At 41.1% G+C, this 22,555-nt stretch overlaps 1 protein-coding gene and 1 long non-coding RNA gene across 3 annotated transcripts in view; one reads left to right on the top strand and one right to left on the bottom strand.

The window, feature by feature from the left end:
* On the bottom strand, window positions 1-2,403 carry LOC109475072. The gene is made up of 2 exons (XR_002140515.1): window positions 1,964-2,403; window positions 1-683 (listed from the first exon to the last, which is right to left on the bottom strand). It is a non-coding gene; the product is annotated as an uncharacterized LOC109475072 (long non-coding RNA).
* LOC109475070 (cytochrome P450 2U1-like) overlaps window positions 1-7,588 on the top strand; it is an 18,935-nt gene extending 11,347 nt beyond the window's left edge. For both annotated transcript variants that reach the window (XM_019775612.1, XM_019775611.1), the window contains 5 exons: window positions 4,555-4,765; window positions 5,018-5,301; window positions 5,797-5,985; window positions 6,211-6,346; window positions 7,093-7,588. In XM_019775612.1, coding sequence (XP_019631171.1) covers window positions 4,555-4,765; window positions 5,018-5,301; window positions 5,797-5,985; window positions 6,211-6,346; window positions 7,093-7,271 — 999 coding nt within the window. In that variant the 3' untranslated portion in view covers window positions 7,272-7,588. The remainder of the gene's footprint in view (window positions 1-4,554; window positions 4,766-5,017; window positions 5,302-5,796; window positions 5,986-6,210; window positions 6,347-7,092) is intronic.
* Window positions 7,589-22,555: the final 14,967 nt, after the last annotated feature.

Below are 22,555 nucleotides of genomic sequence, written 5' to 3'. Positions count from 1 at the left end.
CTTCTCTTCTGCATGTGTGTTCTCTTTGCTGCGAGTCGTTGTTCTGTGGCCTGTGGTGTTTCTTCTTTTCTTCTCTTCTGCATGTGTGTTCTCTTTGCTGCGAGTCGTTGTTCTGTGGCCTGTGGTGTTTCTTCTTTTCTTCTCTTCTGCATGTGTGTTCTCTTTGCTACGAGTCGTTGTTCTGTGGCCTGTGGCGTTTTCTTCTTTTCTTCTCTTCTTCATGTGTGTTCTCACTGCTGCGAGTCGTTTTCTGTGTCCTGTGGAGTTTCTTCTTTCCGTTTTTGCTTCATGTGTGTTCTCTTTGCTGCGAGTCGTTTTTCCGTGTCCAGTGGCATTTCTTCTTTCCGTTTTTGCTTCATGTGTGTTCTCTTTGCTGCGAGTCGTTTTTCCGTGTCCTGTGGAGTTTCTTCTTTCCGTTTTTGCCTCATGTGTGTTCTCTCTGCTGCGAGTCGGATGGCAGTAGCCCCTGGTGTCTCGTTTGATCTATATTCTTGCATTTTTGCCCTCTTCCAATCCCGGCGTGTCTCAGCAGCTTCTGGTGTTGACTCCGCTATTTTTCTCTTCATGCAAGTAGCGCTTTGTTTTCGTCTTTGTTCCACACTCTTGGACTTTGTCCGAGGCATAGTTGACACTGTATTTCTCTCTTCAACAGCAGAAAGAACTAATGCAGTTCCCACAAAAGACTGGAAGCAAATTAAAACAACCTTGTATAATTCTGATCCTTTCCCCAACATCTTACTTTTCCTTAATGACATGCTCAAAGCCATTCTTCACAGTTCTGAAGTTTTAAGGATCTTTAATTCAATTATTTGTGATAACAAAAATGCCAATTAACTCCAATTTCCTGTTATCAATCATATTTCAAAACAACAACAGCTTTGTGGAGTAATTTAATGTCAAATCTGGGTCATTGGTACCCTGGGTGAATTTTGTCACATGCCATCACCATTAATTTTCCAGCTTTAATCATGTTTGAAGGGAACATGATAAAACATTATTCTTAAGTACCGGTAACTTAAAAATGCATCAACCCTTACAGGGATCTCCCCAGAAATTTAGGACAGAATGGAGGAGGGTGCGAAATATCGGTAAATTTGACCAAAGAACCCTGGAAAAGGGTGTAAAAACACTAGTTTTGAAAATTAACAGGGTGGAGCTGAGATAAGGACTGGGTGGAGGAGCTCCACTGCTCCATTGTTAGGGAGGTCCCTGCCTTAATTGAATATAGTTAGTTCTGTTAAGAGGTCTATCTACATGTCAACTGACAAAGAAAGGAAATGCTAGACTAAGTGTAAAACTCCATAGATACTACCATCAAGTAATGTATTAAGGGTGAATCATAGAGATAATCCCAAGGTAATATTTGGTATCAATGTCAATGACTTCTTATACTAGGAGGTAGCAATACAGAAGGTTACGAATTATACACTTTACCATCTGCACTACTACTCTGTGAAATGCTGGAGCCTGTCTGAAATATCAACACAAATTCTGAAAATAGACTCTGTGTACAAAAGAACAACCTCTGACTAGAGTAGAGACTCACTGTATTAGACAGCCTGACAGCTTGTGGGCGTCAAGCTGTGAAATGTTCCTGGGAAAAAGTTATCGACACTGCACCGGTCCCTGCCTGTGTCTGGTTTTCCCCCAAGGTCAGAGCCCCTGCCCGTGTCTGCTTTCCCCAAGGTCACTCAGAATGGTGGAAACATACACTCTAGACAGCGCCTATGGCATGTTAAGATATTGTGTGCATATTTAGACTGCTTACGCCTATGAAATGTCCATTCTATTGTTGTTCAGAGCAAAGAGGTTTACAAATCAGATACATGTAGCAAAATGAATCACTTGATACAAATGTAAACAAGTCGTCAGCTCATTTGTAAAGCAGAAACTTGGGATTATTTCTACAGTTCACCAACAAAACATACCCATTTCGTTTAAACCTCTAAGGAGGGGGGCTTACCTGCTATGATGACGAGTGGTGGACGCTCCTGGACAGACAGGAACGTTGCGAGGAAGACTGCATCAGGCATTTCTCGATCGACTGCTTATTCAGTAGGATGAGTCAGCCTCAAACTTGCACAGAAAATGGAGCCGCGCTCCCAAGCACCGTCGTTTAAATAAACCTTTTTGATGAGCAGGTTAGCATAATATCACAAAAAGATATTCTTTTGTCCGTGCTCTCGCGGTGGCGTAACGCGATGAAATGGTTGCTACAGTGTGCCTTTGTTTTCACTCCGACTTCTTCCCCAGCTGTTTCCTATCATCTGCCGGCTGAGGCTGAGAAGAGTGACCTGAAGGTGACCTTAAGGTCATTCCTGGTCTAAAGCAAGGACTTATGTTTCAAAGCTCCTGCAGGCAGTTCTAGAATTCCCATATTAATTATGGAAATTCATTACTATTTTGCATAATTGTTATCTAATTATGTAAATCATCACAGAAGCTACCTACATACCAAAAATCACGGCGATCCGTTAATCGGTTCTTGAGTTATCCTCAACCGAAGATTTTTTTAAACAACCGACCCTACAGTTCCAGAACAACCTGCTAGGGGGCCCAAACTCATGTCAGTTCTTCCCTAGCCCAAGAGCTTTCTACCACCCAAAATTTGTGACCCTAGCATGTCCAGATCAGGAGATATCAAAACCGGAAGTTCTGCTGCAGTACCTAGGAAAGCCGCCAGGGGGCTCAGAATCTAATCACTTCTAGGTCTCATGAAGACCTACCCACCTACCAAGTTTCATTCCAATCCATTTACCGCTTCTTGAGTTATCTTGCTAAACCACACACACACACACAAACACACCCACACACACACAGACAAACGCTACTGAAAACATAACCTTCTTGGCGAAGGTAAAAAGAGATATGATAAAAGGCAGATATTGAGTAATTATATAGTGGAAGTACAGTAACTGTAAATAAAACTCCCGTTGCAAAACGACAATTGTGTGCTTGGGTTGAGTTCATGGCATTTACATGATGCAATGTGCTAATAGCCGTCATTGGCTAATAGCCACGCTAGTCGGTGACCTGATTGGTCCCCGTTAGAAACCTACATGTACTGGATGTCGTATGTACATAGTGTAGCCGGGGGGGGGGGGTCTAGGGATGGTGCTAGGCTGATAAACTGAGAGGTCAATAGATGCACACAGTGAGGCATGCGATGGATTAATGAGGCAGTATGGATCAGGATATCTACTCCTGTCTTGAACCGTAATTATAGAGGAACACAAACTCTTTTGGGAACGCTCTATCTACTCCTAGCCTGTCTTGAACCGTAATTATGGAGGAACACAAACTCTTTTGGGAACGCATTCTTTCTATTATTAAGTAAAAGCTAATTGCAAAGAACAGTTGACGCAATTATACCCGCTACGAGGAGACTAACAACAACAGACTAACAACAGGACGGTCCCCTAGAAACTCTTTTTTAATTTTTTTTTCAAATCTTTATTGATAACAAAATGACACAATATATACAAAATATACACGTAAAATCAAACATGCAAAACAATCGCACAATGCTCTAAACAGTTCCAGGTGTCAAAATAACATCTCGGTTAAGTAGGAATACCATAAGTTGTGTTTTATCATATCCTTATCTTTAAGTTCAATCCGGGATTTATAAATAACAAATTTGGCCAGAGTAATCGCAAGAGTGATATTTGTCTCGATGACCTCTAAATTGTGATCCACTCCATAAAATATTGACAATTCGTTTATCTTAACTCTATAGCTAGTGCCATGGTAATTTAATCTATTTTCAACTTTTTCCCAGTAGTTACCTAGCCTTTTGCAATTTACAAAAACATATGTATGTAGGTTTCCTGAACATTACATAATGTACACATTGGACTATATACTTCACCCAGTTGATTCCTAATTTGTCATTTGCCCAGTTTCACTTTACAGGGAAGGATATCATGCAAAAGCTTGAAATTTAATTCTTTCAGTTTATTTTCTTTAATATTTAGAAACTCTTAGACCCTTAGAAACTCCAGTGAGCTAACCCTACCTGTCAGTCGTGCAATATATACATGTATATAGTGTACAGAAGGCACAATTTAGCATTTGGCAGCAACGCCGGCGCTTTAAGCATTATACCAGTTTTAATTGATTGATTGGTTGATAATTGCATAAATAATAACCATGTACACATTGCTCTATTGTACGTTTAGGACAGCATTGTAGGTACTATTCCCTGTAACTGTTATCTTTTCTTTATTTCACAACAATTGATATCACACGCCTGTACGTTTGGGACGGTATCGTAAAAACTGTTTCCTGTATCCATTGGGATGTCTAATATTTTGCACTGGAAACGCATCCATTACAGCTTCATCTTTGATGTGCAACGTTATCCTGAACCGCTCAGATTTGACATGAGGTTTAATTTGACTGGTGACATGTTGGAGGGTGGTGGCAGAAGGTAACCAAAACGTCGACTGAATACAACACTTGGTTGTGTAAAACAAATCTCTTCATTCAGTGACTTACTAACTTATTGAAACTATTCTCGTATTTTGTTGAATCTCGTCTTATAATCCCCAGATGGCAGGATACGAGGAGAAGCCCGTTGACGTTTTAAATGACGTAAGCGTTTCTGTCGCAAACGTCATCTGCGGCATGACATTCGGGAAGTGCTATAACTACGAGGATGAAACGTTTCGGGAGCTCTTAGATGCCATATCAAATGTCAGTGCTGAACTGGGATCTGGACAGATCATCAGCGTTTTCCCTCTCTTACGGTTTGTTCCTGGAAGTGAGTTACATTAATTTAATATGTTAGATTAAGCGAGATCACATCCTTGTATTTTTCTTGTCCTTGAAATTTTCTATGAAAGCGAGGGTAGGAAAGAACCTATCGCCGACCGAGATCACTGGATTAGGTAGCAACGTGTCATTTTTTTGCTTCTCGGGCTGGACGAAACAGACATGACAACAACATTTTTTTTTGCTGTTTGAAAGTGTGAGAGGGAAAAAAATCAGTTTTTCTTCTGTTCTCTTTTCACAGTAAACAGAACCTGTAAAGATGTGCTGAAGCAGAATTCCAAGATTCAGGAAGTATTGTTGGATGAGATAGCCCGCCATCGCGAGAACCTGGATCGCGAGAACCCGCGAGACTTCCTCGACGCCTGCCTGTTGGAGCTGGAACTGCAGGAAAAGGTTGACGGTCTTACAGAGGAGAACGTCATGTACCTCGCAAACGACCTCTTCATTGCAGGGACTGAAACAACCACCACCACACTGCTGTGGAGTCTGCTCTTCATGACTTTGAACCCCGACATCCAAAGCAAGGTACTTGTCATTGCACATTTCTTGTGACTTCTAGAAAGACGATTTTTCTGAAGCTTACATTAGGCCACAGCAAGTAAATTTTATGGATGACATCCGCGCGCGCATTACTTTTTGCCTGATTTTGGAAAAAAAAAACAAATTTTGTTGCCTTCGGACAGTGGTCAACATGCTGAAAATGGGCAAAGGTGTCTGTTGCCATGCTGGAAGGTGGATAGCAGATAACTAGGAAGACAGGAGACAAGAAAAGGCTCTGATTTAATGTTTTGTTTCTTACTTTGATGCAGTGATATGTGATGCTGGCTGTTTATATGTGACGTTCCTACTGAATAAAAACCATTTGTACAATAATTGAGTCAAAATTTTACATTGTAGGAACCTTGTTTTTTTCGGACCGCCTTGTGTTTTTCGCCCGCTCGCATTAGATTTGGAGTCTGCGGAGGATGCCATCCATAAAATTTACTTGCTGTAGCCTTAATGCAAACTTCGCTTTACTAGGTGCAGCAGGAGCTTGATGCCGTTGTTGGTGAGGGTCTTCCCGCCCTGTCCCACCGTTCCCAGCTGCCCTACGTGAGCGCCTGTCTGCTAGAGGTCATGAGGATCCGGACGCTCGGACCTCTGTCTGTTCCTCACGCTACAACTGAGGCCGTTAATGTGCAGGGATACCATATCCCAAAGGGGACCCAGGTACTTCATATTTTCCCCAACGTCATTCTCTGTTGATTCAAACCTGGCCATTCAATGGAATCTACAAGCCGACGAAATATTGTATTAGCCACCTTTCCCGTCAGTTCCCTGTGTGACCATTCTTCGGAATGGCAGGATTAACGGTATTTGATATGATTTAACAAATTTTCCATTGCACATTGTATTTCATTTCTGACTAATGTTGAACGTCTCTATTTGCCAAAGGTACTACCGAACCTGTACTCCCTCCACATGGACCCCGCCTACTGGCCTGATCCGGAACGGTTTGACCCCGGAAGGTTTCTGGACGCGGAAGGAAACGTCATCAACAAACCCGAGTCCTTCATGCCTTTCGGTGGAGGTAATTAGTATTTCATCGATAAGATATATTGTATCTTCTCCTTTTCAGTTCATACCATTGGCATGGATGAAATATATATTTTTTTCTCTCGTGTTTTGGGCTCTACATCCTCTTTGTTCTACTCTTGTTAAATGGATGAAAATTCTTAATTTCTTACTTTTGAGGCCAAAGATGTGCTGGAGAGCACCAAATGACAAAAGGATGATTTGGGACAGACCATTGTGGAAAAAAGGGGGAGTGGATTGAAATATGCCGTTTTTGCTAAAAAATATCTGCCTTTTAGGCTTAGATGATTACATACTTTATGACAAATTGAAACTGTTCTCCAACTCAAGAATTTGACTCACCGGAATTTTCGACTGAATCACTCAGTCTTCTTCAGCTATCTGACCCAACTGCCGTTGACACGTGATTTTTCCCACGTGTGACGTCGGCAGAGGGTCAAAGGTTGTCTGAAGTCGATATCGCCCCCGGCCCGGTTGAGTGAAGGTTGAAGTGCCCTGATGTAAAAGGCCTCTTTGATGCCTCTCTTGAAGTAATCCTGCTCAAGAGAGCTGAAGAAGACTGAGTGACTCAGTCGAAAATTCCGGTGAGTCAAATTCTTGAGTTGGAGAACAGTTTCAATTTGTCATAATGTAATTCACAAACTCAGATGAACTTCCATGCTGAAATGATTACATACTATTAGCTATATAGTTTCTTTCGACGGTTGTCTCGTCTAACAACTCTTTATTCTTTATTTCCAGGCCGACGTGTGTGTCTCGGTGAGCAGCTGGCCAGGATGGAGCTTTTCCTGTTCTTCTCCACCCTGCTGCAGTTTTTCACCTTCAGGACGCCAGAGGGCGCTAATCCTCCAACCACTGACGGCATATTTGGTCCGGCGTTAAAGCCGCACCCCTTTCAGCTCTGTGCGATCTCGCGTTAGTTTGTTGGCTAGATTTGTGAGGAGTAACGAGACTTATCTGACTTGTTTACATATATATTATCAAGAAAACAAGAGTTCCACGACCTCATACCTGGAAAATAATGTTAACCCTTCTGGTTCGAATTACAAGTATACAATTTGAACCGCTGATTTTGCAAATAAGAGCTTCATTTGCATGGATGATATCAGTTAATAGTATTCTCCACCAAATAATAATAGCCTAATCTTAACAAAAAAGGCTATTTTAGCACTATGAATAAATAATGTTTATTGATGTTCACACTCTCTTAACTTCTAAATGCAGCAAGTATTAAAATTCCCAGCAGTTACAACTATGAAATTGTAACAACTTCCAATAAATTATGCAAATTAGGTTTTTATGTATATAATCTATTATTCTCCTGTTTTGCCCTGTTCGTCCTTCCAGATCAGGAACTTTACTAAATCTACTGGTGCCACCGTCTGTACTGTTTTCGGCGGGGACAATGTTTCCAAGAATCCCTTCAACAGAGACACCCCTTCTTCTATCCAATCCTTCACCACCAAGGATTTTTGGTCGTCTCCTGTGATCGCTCCTGTGACCAACTTTCCTTATGCCTGTGTATCTCTCCTGCCCTTAAGTTATCTGGGTCTCTAAATAGCAAGGAGTCTGCTGACGCCCTTATTTTCCCCGCCGATACCTTTTCAGGGCTAGGTGATACCAACATTTTTTGACTTTGCTTTTAGAAACCCAAACTACTTCTTTAAGAAAATGTTTTTTAAACGCTTCGAAAGGGTCGAAAACGTAACGGAATTCGAAGTTTTTGATCTTCGGAGTTATCCAGGGCTCATTCTGGGGAAAGCGAAAAAAAGGTGAAAAGGTGTCACTTTTCTTTTCACAACTACTTAAAGCTAAACCAGTGACTTCTAAAACCTTATGTTCACAAATTCATGGACATCACTCACAGAACAAAACCAGACTTCTGCTCAAAACGTTAACGTTTTTTTTTCATTTTCACTCATGGTTCGTGCCGATCCAGTCTGCATCTGTAAGGTTCAACTTCCAGAAAAAATCCAGCCACTTAGAATAAGGTAAAGTGCTTTTCAAGTTCACTAGAAACAAACCATTTCAACCTTGCATTCCATGTTTAACCGTTAAACATGGAATGCAAACATTAAGACACCGTTACTTTTTCTTATTTTGCGGACAATCCGTCACCCAATGTCCCTTCATATCACATGCGTTACATCATCCGGCTGGGGTTGTCCTCGCCTCCAAACCCTGTTTTAGGGTCGGCACATATTGCCCCTAGGGTTGCTAGGCTCCGTGCGGTACCAGTGGCGTGTATTGCCAGAGCTTTTTGGCTTTTCAGGAAACAGGCCTTGTTTACTTGTTTGACAACCGGCGACCCCAGCATATCCAAGATGACGTCCTTGAAGAACGGCTTTTCAGCCAGCGGCCTGAGCTGTAGAAGGATCGCGGCATATTCGTCCGCTTTCGCGTGATTTCTGTGCTTCGCTGTGACCGACAAGGTTTCCAGTAACCCAATAGCTCTCCTGTGGTCAAACGCCGCCGCCGGGTGGCTGGCTAGCTGGACCAGCTCCTCCTTCACCCCGTCAACCGTGCTTCCTCTCATTTTTTCCAGTTCTTGTTTCATGTTGTTGAAGTCTCCCCTCGATGCCTTAAACTCCTGTAACATAACCCAAAACTGCCTAGTTACAATGGGTACCTTCTCCCAAGAGACTCTATATAGCTCACAGGATACCACACAAATCAGTGGCGGTAGCAAGAACAACTCCTTTCAATCGTCTTGTCAACTCTCTGCCTGTTCGCTTGTCATCGCCAGATTACACAAACACGTGAATAGCGGCACCCGACTGTCTGCCACCCGAGTGCCGACACTTGCAATGTGCATCAGAAACCTCAAGTAACAAAGGTCGACGAAACACTCAAGCACAAAGGCACGAAGCCATGCGTACTCGGCGCCCGATTATCTGCCGTCAAGTGTTGGCACTACAAATTGTTAGCCCCCTGGAAGCCTTTCACACTACTACCACACTACCCACCCGAGCGCGCCTCCACCGCGAGGGCAACCCGCTGCACGATCTATGGGCTCGAAGCCGAAGGAACACCGCTCGGGAAACCTCCCCTGCTATTTTAAAACACGGCTAAAACCACCCTCGAAAACTTAAGCATAAACGAAGCCCTACAAAAAAATTAATCAAATCTGGCTCAGACATGACACCCACGCCTTCATATGCAAATGACCCATGTGCGAGACTCTAGCCAACATTCTTACAGACAACCCACATAAAATCTGTTGGAAAAGAAAAGGCAAACTACAAAAACGATGCAACAACAACTAACATTTAACTTGTTGTGTACGTAGACGCTCGTGTGTGCCGGGCATCGGGTCACGAAAAACCGTGTGTGTTGTCAAAATATGAATAAACGACACTACATCCATACGTTACAACGCCTAGTAGTCACATTAAACTGGCTTAAAATCCACGGGGCTCTATATAAAACTGACGCCAGCCATCGAATTGGCTTGTTTTGAACGAAGAGCTTTAACATTTAAAAGCAAAACTTTTAAATTTGATACTGTCTTACCCCCACCAAAAGATCTGCTTGGAGATTATTGTCCAAGTACCTCTGTAAACTCTGCGAAGTCTTGTCTGTTCTATAGAGTGCCTGGTACGTTACAAAGCCTAATAGTCACATTGAACTGGCTTAAAATCCAGGAGCTCTATACAAAACTGACGCCAGTCTTCGAATTGGCTTGTTTTGAACGCAGAGCTCAAAGAGGTGAAAGCAAAACTCAACCGTTACGACAACCAGCAAATTGACTTGTTTTGTCGCGGATCTCTATATACTTTATAACCGACGGAGCTAGGGTTGTCCGAGCACCTCTGTGAACTCTGCTAGTTGTCACATTGAACTGGCTTAAAATCAACGCAGCTCTATAAAAAACTGAGCCTATGACGCCAGCCATCGAATTGGCTTTTTTTTAACGCAGAGCTCAAAGATTAAAAAGCAAAACCCAACACGGTGACAACCAGCGAATTGACTTATTTTGTCGCGGAGCTCTGCAGAGCTCCTCCATGGAGGTTGCTCGTTCAGCCCCTATTGGAGTGATCGCGAGTGTCAAAGGTGATTTTCGAGCGAGTGTCAAAGGCGAGTTCCGACGGTTGCCGAAATCACCGGAAATAGTTTCGAGCGAGTGCCGAAGGCACCTGACGCTGATTGGTCTGACGGCGCACCTCGCGTTGTGGGTGTCCTTTTCAGCAAGTAACCTTATCCTACCGGTCCTGGTTCAATATCAGAACCCACCGTTTAAACATAGACGACTTCTGATAACAGAAAAGAAAATGATTTTTTTTGTCAAAACCTCAGCGCTTTGCTAACATTGACGCGGCCTGTAGGCTTTAAACGAATGTTATTTTTACCTCCATGAAAAATGGAGGTATTGTTTTTGGCGTATCTGTCTGTGTGTCTGTCTGTCTGTGTGTCTGTCTGTGTTTCCGCAACTTTGTAGTCAGCATAACTTCAGAACGCCTTTATGGATTGTGATGATATTTGGTATGATGGTAAGTCTTGGAAAGACAAAGGTCAAGGTCAAGTATGGGCCTCCTGGTGGATGACCTTGGTACTGCAGCAGAACTTCCGGTTTTTGTATCTTTTGTCCTGAACAAGCTATGGTCTTGACTTTTTGGTGACAGATAGCTTATCCTGTCAGGAATAAGTGGCGCAAGTTTGGTCCCCCTAGCAGCTTGTTCTGGAACTGCAGGTTAGTTTCTGGTAAAAACTTTTAAAGCCAATAAGTCCAGATTGGAACAACGTATTTTCATCATTTTTGGTGTGTAGGTACCTGAGAGACAGTTGTACATGGTTAAATGCAAATTATGCAAATTAGGGCTTAATTTGCATAATTAATAATGAAATTCTATAATTACAGTTTTTCATATAATGGTACTGCTATACATGTAATCTATTTAATCTGTGGCAGGCGGAACATCAACAGATACCAATTATGCAAATGATGACCTAATATGCATAATTAATGTGAAAATTCTGAGAATCCTTATTGCTGAATGATGGGAATTTTATACCTCGTAACATGTGTAAGTTACTTAAAGGTTTGCATCGCTATGCATGTATTATGTTAATGTAGATGTTATTTGCATAATTAATGAGGACAAAGCAAGTCCATATTTCATGGAGGTATGAGATCTCGGTACTCTTGTTTGTAAAAAGAAGTAAACCTCCCTTAGTATGAAATACAGACAAGACATTTTACCTATTTACAAACTGTGTGTTACCTTGCACAATATTATTAATGATTACATAAAATATTTTATCGTATAATATATCCACTGGATTGCTTAAAGTATAATATGCTGTGACGGACTAGCATGCAACTTCCTGCCAGTAGCTAAGGTCTACTAACGCACCTGTCACACATTCAGACCCCCTCCCCCCGACAATCAACCAACTTTGGCTAAAGTTCGACAGCAGATTCAGGCCACGCCTACGTTTTTAAACGAATCAAAATTTGATTTCCATTTGAGACAAGTTTGGCCGTCTACTGCGGACCTACTCCTGAACACCAGCCAAACCTGGCCGAACTTCCCATCCACACTCGAAAAATGTTTTAAATATCCCTGAACATTTGGCTGGTGGAGCCGGATAGTAGCTGACTTCGAAAGGAACACCCGACCTTTCTCCCGACCTGCATGTTCTTCTAAATATGCATGGTTGGGGAAAGTTCGGCAGTGTTTCAGACGCCATCTTCTGAACCTATGTGACAGGAGCTTGTACCGGTGTACTGTACGACACCTAGCGGTTATAATAGAAAGGGCACCTTTTTTATCCAAAATTGCACATGCTACGTTGAACGTTAATTAGCAACAGTGATTAGGTCGCGCGTTTAACTGTAAACAACATAGTTTAAAGCAAACAAAGATGTCTCAGTATACAAAACAACAAAAGGAGAGAACAAGAACACAAGAGATCGATGATAAATATTTCTTAAGTGTCTGTGTTGTCTTTAAATGACATTCTTTGTGGTAGTTCTAAGTAGTGTTAACCCCATCTTGACCGGGATTTCTATGTCGTTGCAACGTAATATGACGTCATTAATGCGATTGTATTGGCCAAACCGTCTATATATGTTATTCCCTGAAAACTAAATAGTATACATATCTTTACCAAAAGTGTTTATGACAGAATATTAGGGTGTAGTGAGACTTATGTTGCCAATAGTAACACCGGTGACGTCATGAAATGACAATCCGTCAGTCTTCTTTGAAGGCTACCAAAAGGGCTGTTGGCATCAATCCGTAAGATAACATACGTTACATGACAACTGCGTCAAAGGTACCTTAGAGCCTTTTGAGATTTACGTTAAACCCCACGGGGAGGGGTTTTAAATTTAACTGCAAATACGTTGTGTTACAAGATAGCAATCAGCCGGACAGGCTAGACCACTGATAAAACACGCTATTTCATGCTTCAGATTTGTATGTGTTACAGAAAAATACAATTCACACATACACGTTTAATTCAATGCAAATTAGAAAAAAATGACCATTTAAGTTTATAAAATAAGACAGAAGAGTTGTTCTTTTATTTGTCTTTTGGCTTTAAAAATACGCGTAGAATACCCCCCCCCCCCATGTCTTTGTTTATTCAACCCTTTCCGGGCTTTTTATTTTTTTATTTTTTGCCAACTGCCTCCTTCCCTGAACTTTATTATTTCAGTATTTAATATAACCCGGTGCAAAAGCTCATTCGAGCGTTCGCTTTGTCACCGGGAGGTCGTGAGTTCAAACCCCGGCCGGGATATACCAAAGACTTAAAAAAAAAACGGTACATGCTGCTTTGTCTGCTCAGCACTCAGCATCTATGACAAATAATCAAACACACAAAAGTACCAGCCGACTAGTCCCCTACTGTAGTGCTTGCAAGACTTTAAAGAAGGTTTTAGTAGTCGGTATTTTCAGATGAATGATTTGGATTGATGTCCCATTGAATTTTTTTTGGATTCCGATCGAGTTGATGAGTCTGCTCTGGCATAAAAAAAAACAACTCCAGTCGGCCTGGGTGCCGGTCTTGTTTTTCTGATCCGACGTTTTTGACAGGGTTGTTACTGACCGTGTTGCTGTCCGTTGTTACTGACCGTGTTGCTATCCTTAGCGGTAAACAATCAGTTTCTGAACATTCGAGTGCGAAAACCGTTAGTCCAACCACAAACACCTCAGGAGGAACGATGCAGACTGCAGACGAGAAACAAGTAGGTGCTGTACGTCCAACTACTGACTGTATCAAGCCTTATGCCGAAGGGCCCCTCCCTCTGAACTCTTTTAATGGGGAGACTGGAAAAACAGTGAATAAAGAACAAAGATTGCCAAATGCGCTATACCAAGACACAGCAGATCAAAAGGAATCGTTCCTACCTGAAGACACAGGTGAAGAAGAGCCTAAAGCTGAGAATGAGATCTACCGACCAGGGTCCCCGTCCGAACAAAATTCAACCTGCAGCCGTGCTGACGTGGCCCAAACTGGAGCTTCTGCTTCCGAACAAGCTGAAGGTACGATGTCAAAGTAATTCAATAGAAATGTGAAAATTTATATATGTAGATATAGGTATGAATGTTTAGACATTAGAATAAGTAGTATAAGTGATACCTAGACTCAACATGTTGAGTTTTTTTTTTCTTTCTTCATAATCATGTACGTAGATTTATTCTTTTATACCAATATGTCTGTATGTATGTTTAGCTTAGTTATAGACCTTACGAAAGTCACTGTACTTTTGTCGTGTCAATAAAGTTTCTGGTAAGGGAATGCAAAGTTTTCAGACGTCAGTATCAACATCTTGGGTACCACCAGGTGCTTGTTTCTTGGCAATGCCCTGTGTAAGTAGAGAATTTCAGTCAATTTGACATGCACGTATTCAAAATATAAAAAAAAGTCGATGACATTACATTTAGCAGTTTGTTGTTATCTAGACATTATGACACTCTAGCCTAGCTGAATGTCAGTGTAATGCATATCAGTAGGTACGAGGGGTGTTCAAAAATTTCTCGGCCTCACTTAGAAAGTAAAGATCAAGCTCCTATTCTTTCTTTGCTATATCCGTAAACTGTGAGGTCTTGCATCACTGCCCACAGAAATTCAAATTTTTATATTGAGTAATTAGCGCGTGACGCCCCGAGAAAATGGGTAAGGTTAGGGTAAAATCACAAAATGGCCGTAATGCTGTCATCATGTCTATCGATAAAAAGAGATGACTCCTAGGGAAATCCATGACATGGTCAAGACATATGGTGATGACTGCCCTTCTTATTCAACTATAAATAAGTGGGTTGCTAGCTACAAGCGCGGGAAGTAGTCTAGAGTACAAAATATTAACATACGTCAGGATGCCAAAAATCAGCACCACGGGCAACCCAGTTGAAGTCATTCATCACATGGTAGTAAATGACAGATGTGAGACTGTTCAACATGTAGCAGAGTCTTTTTTTTTTGGTCTGTGTCGTGGCTCAGTTCACAATGCTTTTGTCAGACATCCTGGGGATGAGCAAACTGTCTGCAAAGTGGGTGCATAGAATATTGTCTGTACATCAGATGTTAAACAGGATGGGTATTTCAAGAAACGGATTCAGTCCCATCCAGGTGGTTTAAAAAAATTGTCATCCAAGATGAGACATGGGCTCACCACTTTCACCCGGAATCAAAACAGCAGAGCAAACAAAGGATACAGAACGGTTCCTTGTCCCTTAAGAAGTTTAGGCAAGTTTCATCAAGTTATCAAGTTTTTAGCCTCTGTGTTCTGGGGCAGTAATCTTGACTGAAAAGCTGCAAAGGGATCAAAGTATCAACGGGAAGTACTATTCAACAGAAGTACTTACCCCACCCTTCCTATTCACCTGACCTAGCATCGTCGGACTTCTACCTGTTTCTTAGACCTAGCCTCCTTCTCAGGCGTTCCCGGATCGGTGTTTTTTTTTTGGGGGGGGGATTTCTGATTAAACGTAGATCGCACGCAATAGAAGCTCCGGCCGGCAACCTTCTACATCTCTCACATCAGAAAATACCCCCCCCCAAAAAAAAACACCGATCCAGGAACGCCTGAAAAGGAGGCTATCCTAGACTGAATTCCATTTCCATGTGCAACTTTCCATGTGCAACTTACAAATGTTTGTAATTCTCAGATATTTTTCCTCATTAGTTAAGTGGCATGGCACAATGTTTGGCCAAATGTTTACGGAAAAGGTGATTTAATTTCAAGTCTTTATTTTCCTGCTGTACGCATGTCTCTTACGTAATGGACCAGTGTGAAAAATGTGCAAAATGAATTATTATTCATCGTGTTGAATTATCATTATTTACTAGCCAATCCTAATGTCTGTTTTGTCTTTCACTGCAGATGGAGGAAGACGAGTCGATGACAATAATGACAAAGAAGATCCCGACAGCCACCTGTCCAACAACGACGGTCCCGACAACCACGTGTCCAACAACGACGATCCCGATAACCACCCGTCCAACAACGACGGTCCCGACAACCACGTGTCCAACAACGACGATCCCGATAACCACCCGTCCAACAACGACGGTCCCAACAACCACGTGTCCAACAACGACGATCCCGACAACCACGTGTATTACATCGACGATCCTGATAACCTCCCGTCCAACAACGACGGTCCCGACAGCCACCTGTCTAACAACGACGATCCCGACAGCCACCTGTCCAACAACGACGATCCCGACAACCTCCCTCCCAACAACGACCATCCGGGGACATCGCACTCTGAACCTACCTGTGGTCAAACACCTAAAGTCAAAGGTACCTAGTTTTGTCACGTTCTTGAAGGTCACGTTTTCTGCAGCACTTGCGTTGCTTGTGGTTATGAGCGTAGTTTGTATTTCGGGTTATGGCAGTATTATTTCAAGTTATTTGTCTGGATAGAATAAGTCAAACGCACGTAGGAGGGGAAGTTAAATTAAAGGTCAGAAAACTGACAGAAGATCAAACAATCAGGCATGGAAAATATGGATAACATGCAGCAGGGGTTAAGAGGAAATGTCTGAAAGGATCAAACGACAGTGAGCGGGGTCAAAAAATCGATTTGGCTCATATTTTGCACGGTGAAAATGAAATAGCTTTCTTTCCGCCCAAAACCCAGTGTTGCCATGGCAACAGCCCAATTAAGTTTTGGGGCCATTTTGACAGATTTTTGCGTCCTTACAACATGGAAATTGGCAAGGTTTTGGACTCGGTCACCGCCAACTGTTTTAACGTAAGGACAAATACTTCAGGATATTATTCGACCAATGCCTTGACTTGTACGAAATAGATGTGAAGTTGAAGTACAGGCAGGTTTCAGTCTTTGGGCAAGCTCAAAGAAATACGATGTTTTAAGCTAAGGCTGCAAAAAATTAGATTTTTACCTAATGTTGAGGATCTGTAAGTCTCATTAAGTTAAATATTTTTTTGCCAAAAATTTCTACCACATCTAGATACTTCCAATAGATATTAGATGAATGCTTGCAAAGTTTAGGTTCTTGTTTTGTTAGCGTGTGACTGCCAGCAGACTAGTAGGTCACTTTTCGTGATTTCGGAAAAATGAGTTTTTCTGCTAACTTTGAAAGAGGATATGCCAAACTGATATGACCCAACTGTTTATTTTTTGTGTCAAAAGTATACTTAACCGTTGTCTATCAAATGCATGCTTGGTAAAGTTTAGATTTTTTTTCAAAGCCGAGTATAATGTCCCTGAAAGTAGGCTTTTTACATTCGTCTCAAAATTTGGAGTTTTGGCTATCTTAAAATGAGCTAATGTAAACAACAAAGTGAATTTTCATCTGGACTCAACCTTTTATCAGATGTGGATCATCGTGTTTTACGGTTGTGTTTATGTTTTATAGCCGTGTGGCTGTCCCAGGAAGTAGGTCATTTTCCGCACTTTGGATTTTAGGCTGTTTTTTAACTGATGAAAACACCAAAGTGAATTTATTTTCAGACTCATCCTTCTACCATGTGTCTATCATAGTATTGACTATCAAATGGGTGACTTTGAGGGCTTACTTTTTTTATAGCGTAATAGCCCAAATTTTACTTTTGGCCATCACTAACCATGTGCTGAAAAACACAAAAAAGGATATGTTCTTCTGACTTGAATTTTTCATCATGTATTGAACTCATCGTTGTCTGTCCAGTGAATGATTCTGATGACTAGGTTCATGTATAGCAGATGGGCACAGATAAGTATTTAGAACACTGGAGAAATAATCTTGAATATCTATAAGTTTCTTAAACTGAATATGTTTGATTTGGAGCTGTTGGTTAGAGGAAAGCATTCTTGATCAGAGGGTTGTGGGTTGAAAGACCCGGTCAAACTAACAGATACCAGTACATGCACCCCTTGCTGCCATGTCACTACATACAACCAGAGTTTTGTATCGTGTTGTTGAAAGCGATATGTGACCTGGAATAAACATTATGAACTTACTAATGTTCTTTTTGTGAACACTGAGGTATTCAGTTACCTTAGCTACAAAGGCAGATTTGCGTCGGCGGTCTGTGATGGTCGAAACACCAATATCGAAATGGTCGCATATGGTCTTTTGCCATGTCACAGAGGTTGTATGTATCACACAGCACTGGATGTTATAGTTAAACTGCTTTCAGCACCTGTTTTTGGAGGGCACTATGAATAGACTCCAACTCTGCAGGGTCTTGGCTATCCGTTTCTTCTGGTAATCTGCGACGTTTGGTCGCCAACCTGAAGAAGCAGCTGGCCACCTGTTGCGTGGTCAGAAATTCCTGTACCTCAAGCAATCTCTGGCTTTGTGCATTCCGTGCATGTCTAAGATCTTTAAAGACAGTCCGCGGATCAGGTTTCATGCCGGGCCGAGATGAAATCTCTTATCCAGATACTCTTTTTGCTTGCTGTTGAATCTTACATACGTACCGCGAAGTGCCCAGCCTTGCTGCGGGCTTGAAGTTGTTCTCTTTGCCCGTGACGGCTCAATAGGCGGTACCTCAGGAATGCCAATGAACCAATTAATATTTATTAGTCAACTAAGGATATGTCTAATTCATTACTCATACTGATTCTATAGATGACACACTGTCATCAAACGGTAAAGAATGACCTCTTTTAAATGACATGATAAAGAAAACGTGCAAAACGTGACCTCCTTTCTAAGAAAGCTACCCAGAAATAAAACAGAGAGACACTCAGAATAGATGAGTGTCCATTCGGTAGATATAAGTCCACATCTAATGATGACAGAGATAACATTTTGTTTCACAGCAGGAAAAAGACTGCTAGATATATGCATTCGGGCAAATGCAAAGTACAAATGTCAATTACAACAGCACTACACGTTTAAAGGAACCTAGTTTACCCAAAAGGAATTTAACATAACATAAAATAATATCCAAAATCTGACACGGTGTCAGAAAAAGAAATAGTTGATGGTGACAATTGTCGAGAATGACCTACTTTCTGGGACAGCCACACAGCAATTAAAGAAAGACCAAGCCCTCAAAACGACCCATATGATAGACAATACTATGATGATAGACACATGGTAGAAGAATGAGTCTTATTTCAAAGTTACAATCTCATTTTTCCGAATTCACGAAAAGTGACCTACTTCTGGTGGTAGCCATACGCTAACAAAACAAGAAGGCAAACATTGCAAGCATTCATCTAATAGCTATTTGATGTATCTCGATTTGGTAGAAATTTTAGGCAAAACAAATTGAATTTAATTAGACTTACAGCTCCTTAAAATTAGGCAAAAATCCAATTTTTGCAGCCTTAAAATATCGTATTTCTTTGAGGTTGCCCGAAGACTGAAATCTGCCTGTACATCAACTTCACATGTATTTCGTACAAGTCAAGGCATTGGTCGAATAATATCCTGAAGTATCTGTCGTGACGTTAAAGCAGTTAGCGATGACCGCGTCCTAAACTTTGCCAATTTCCATGTTGTAGAGACGCAAAAATCTGTCAAAATGGCCCCAAAACTTAATTGGGCTGTTGTCATGGCAACAATGAGTTTAGGGCGGAAAGAAAGCTATTTCATTTTCACTGTGCAAAATATGAGCCAAATCGATTTTTTACCCCCGCTCACTTACAGACATTTGCTCTTAAAGTGTGACATGAGAGGAAATTCAAGAAGCATGCACTCTCACCAACCAACCCTCCAACCCTGCACAGTATTTGTTTCTATCAAGTACATCGTGCAGTCTCTTCGGTTATTGCAATAAATTCGCAAAATCGTAATATACGAGTACACCCCATGAGTATAAAATCTATTTTTGTTGTCTTTACAGATGACTCAGACGAGGAATATATAAGTTGGTTTGTTAAAATATTCATGAAGATGTCTCGCCGTCACCGCTTCGTTCTTGGGGTCGTCTTGTTTGTGGCAGGAATGTCCGCTGTCATAATTCCTAATTTATCATCTGAAAGCAATGAAAGAATCCAGCTGGTTAGTATAAACCTTTATCTGAATAGCCCCTGTCACACATTCTGAACTGTCCCAAAGCATTAGTTTCGGCTGCTGTAGAAAATTGCAATAAACACATAATGAATAAAAACCAAGAAATAGACAAACAATGAATATGAACATTCTTACATGTACTACTGCCAATCTCTATATTGATGAATTCAAAGAGTTCTACTAAAATTAAAAGCGGTACGCTAGGATCCATTAATTCGACACCCCTTTAATTCGACTTTTTTTCAACACTCGTCTGTCTGTTAGGATCTAGCACTGATATGCAAAATATTTTAATTGCTTAACAAACTCATACGAACGTATACAGCATTAAAGCTTGAAACAGTGAGCAAACGAAGTCAACATGTTGTGGATGTTGTGGAGGCGAGGTCATGCAATTTTCAGCCTGTTTTTATACTGGTAGGCATGTCGTGGGAGGAGGCTTCCGGAAGCAGAGTGGTCAAAACATCGACAATTTCTCGTTTACATCCTCATGCTACACATTCAAAGTCACAGCGAATATAAAAACAATTGATAAAGTGTCTGTTGCTGAAAAGCCACTTGCCTAGAAGTGTCCTTCTTTTTAAGGACGGAGCGAGTTCGTTACGGTCATTCAGCAGCAGATCGAAAAAAACATTTTGAATACTTGTCATCTTAGTTGAAGACTATATCACTAATCCGTACGTGGATGTGACAAATGATCGCAACACTTGTATATCACCAAAATTAGTGACGAATACTTCGAAATAGTGCAGAATAAACCTTTCTATATGGTAAAATTATCATACAATTCTTCAATTATTCCATATTTAAATATTTCTTGGAACAAAATGCCCCGCCGTAACTGATCCGACTGTGGTGCCCTTTTTTGAAAATTCGATAGTCCCAAGCCACGTGATCTGATGTAGCGCTGCCGGTGGTGCAGCGGCCTACCGACTGTGACATTTGATGCCGATGATGAATAGTGTGTTTGTTTTTTGACAAAGGAATTGAGAAAAAGTGTTGTTGGGAATAGCAAAAGTATAGGCAAGCAGCTACACTGTTGCATGATGTCGGATTAAGGTTTCTTTAGAACAGAATACGCAGGGCACGGTGATATCTGCAGCGATGTTGAAGACGCAATTTTCCCGAGTTATCTCTGATGAATGGTTGGGAGAGAGACACACATCGTAGGTATGACGTTAAAACAGGCTACAGGATGCACTCAATGATTGACGAAAATACCGAAGGCCTGGTTGTGGATTTATCATTCAATGTTGTCTGTGCATATAAGTGTCGGATTAAGGTTGACTGTTGTTAAGTACTAACTCACGAGTTTCATTTTACACATTTAGATATCCACATTCCTGTAAAGACCTCAATAACAATGACGGGGACACAAGTTTTCAATCCCTTGCCACGACTTGAAAGAACATACCAACAATGTTCACAAAGAAATGAAAAATCACAACAGTTTTCCATAATCGTTTTGAATAATCAGTGCCATACATTTTTTTCTATATTATTCCCTTTACCAGACAGAAAATAACAACACCTGCTGTACAAAAGTCTATATGGGCAAGATAGACAAAGATCCGATCACCCCGACAACTACATTTGCATGGAAGGTGACACCGTGCACCGGCTCGTCTGCACACACGCCAGTTCTGAAATCAAGCATCTCTCCATCATCTACCAGACACGAAATGTCAGAAGTGTCAACTGTGCTGCAAGAGGTGACAATTGTAGTGTCAGATTAACCGTGCTGTCAGAGGTACATGTTCAACCTTGCTGTCAGATGCACATGTGCTGACTATGTCTCATATTTATGTGCTGTTCTGTCAGAAGTGGCAACTGTGCTGCAAGAAATGGAAACTGTGTCAATTTATTGTTTATCTAGACTAAATGTTATAAAGTTGTTTGATTTTGTATGAATAAAAATGTGGTATTTTAGAAAATAACTTCTCTCTTGAGTATGCATTTTTTTAAATGCAGAGGCCTGGCACCTGAAGGGGTTATATGTCAGAGAGTATGCGGGACCACAGGTTTTACGTCCCCTTCCGAAAAAGACAAACGCTATCCCTCATGATCGTACCCGAGCTCAAACATGTATTCATTCTATTTCCAGCCACTGCCTCGTTCTACCGAAGAGACGATATGGGACAAAACCAAGAAAACAAATCGGGAAACATCTTCAAACACCAAGAAAGGTAGGACTCAAAACCATTTTCTTTACCTCAACTTCTCAGAGAGGTCAGTAGTTAGAGGAGAGACAGAAGAATGGGGTAAATTGGACTTGGCACCGCATGATTACAGGATAGCCTCATTTGCAAAACATTTACTTGACGTAAACCTATAACATTTACTTGACGTAAACCTATAACATTTACTTGACGTAAACCTATAAAAGATATAATAATATAATAATATAAAATGATCGATTGATTCAAAAGTTCGAGCTTAGCCTAGTATGGCACAAATGTACAATGAAGGTCTTCATTCATTGATTTAGATGCAGTATACCCGAGTGCAGTCAGTCTTAGCAAAAAAAAACTATAATTCAAACTAGAAAGGCCAATATTTGCTTAGGAGCAAATACAGCGATGGCTTCACCACATTTTACGACATGGTAGGGAAAGAATGAGAAACACAAGGGAAAACAATGATTTACATTGATATAACTATAATATGAAGTAACATACAACTAAAACAACAGTTGGATAGCTATTCCCTACTTTATTGGTTAGGATTTTTAATTGCATAATGCAAACTGTTGATTTTCAAAATAAAAAAAAAC

This window comes from Branchiostoma belcheri, unplaced genomic scaffold, assembly GCF_001625305.1.
Source record: "Branchiostoma belcheri isolate BF01 breed outbred unplaced genomic scaffold, Haploidv18h27 scaffold322, whole genome shotgun sequence".
Lineage (NCBI taxonomy): Eukaryota > Metazoa > Chordata > Leptocardii > Amphioxiformes > Branchiostomatidae > Branchiostoma > Branchiostoma belcheri.
This window is presented reverse-complemented; position numbering and strand designations above follow the sequence as displayed.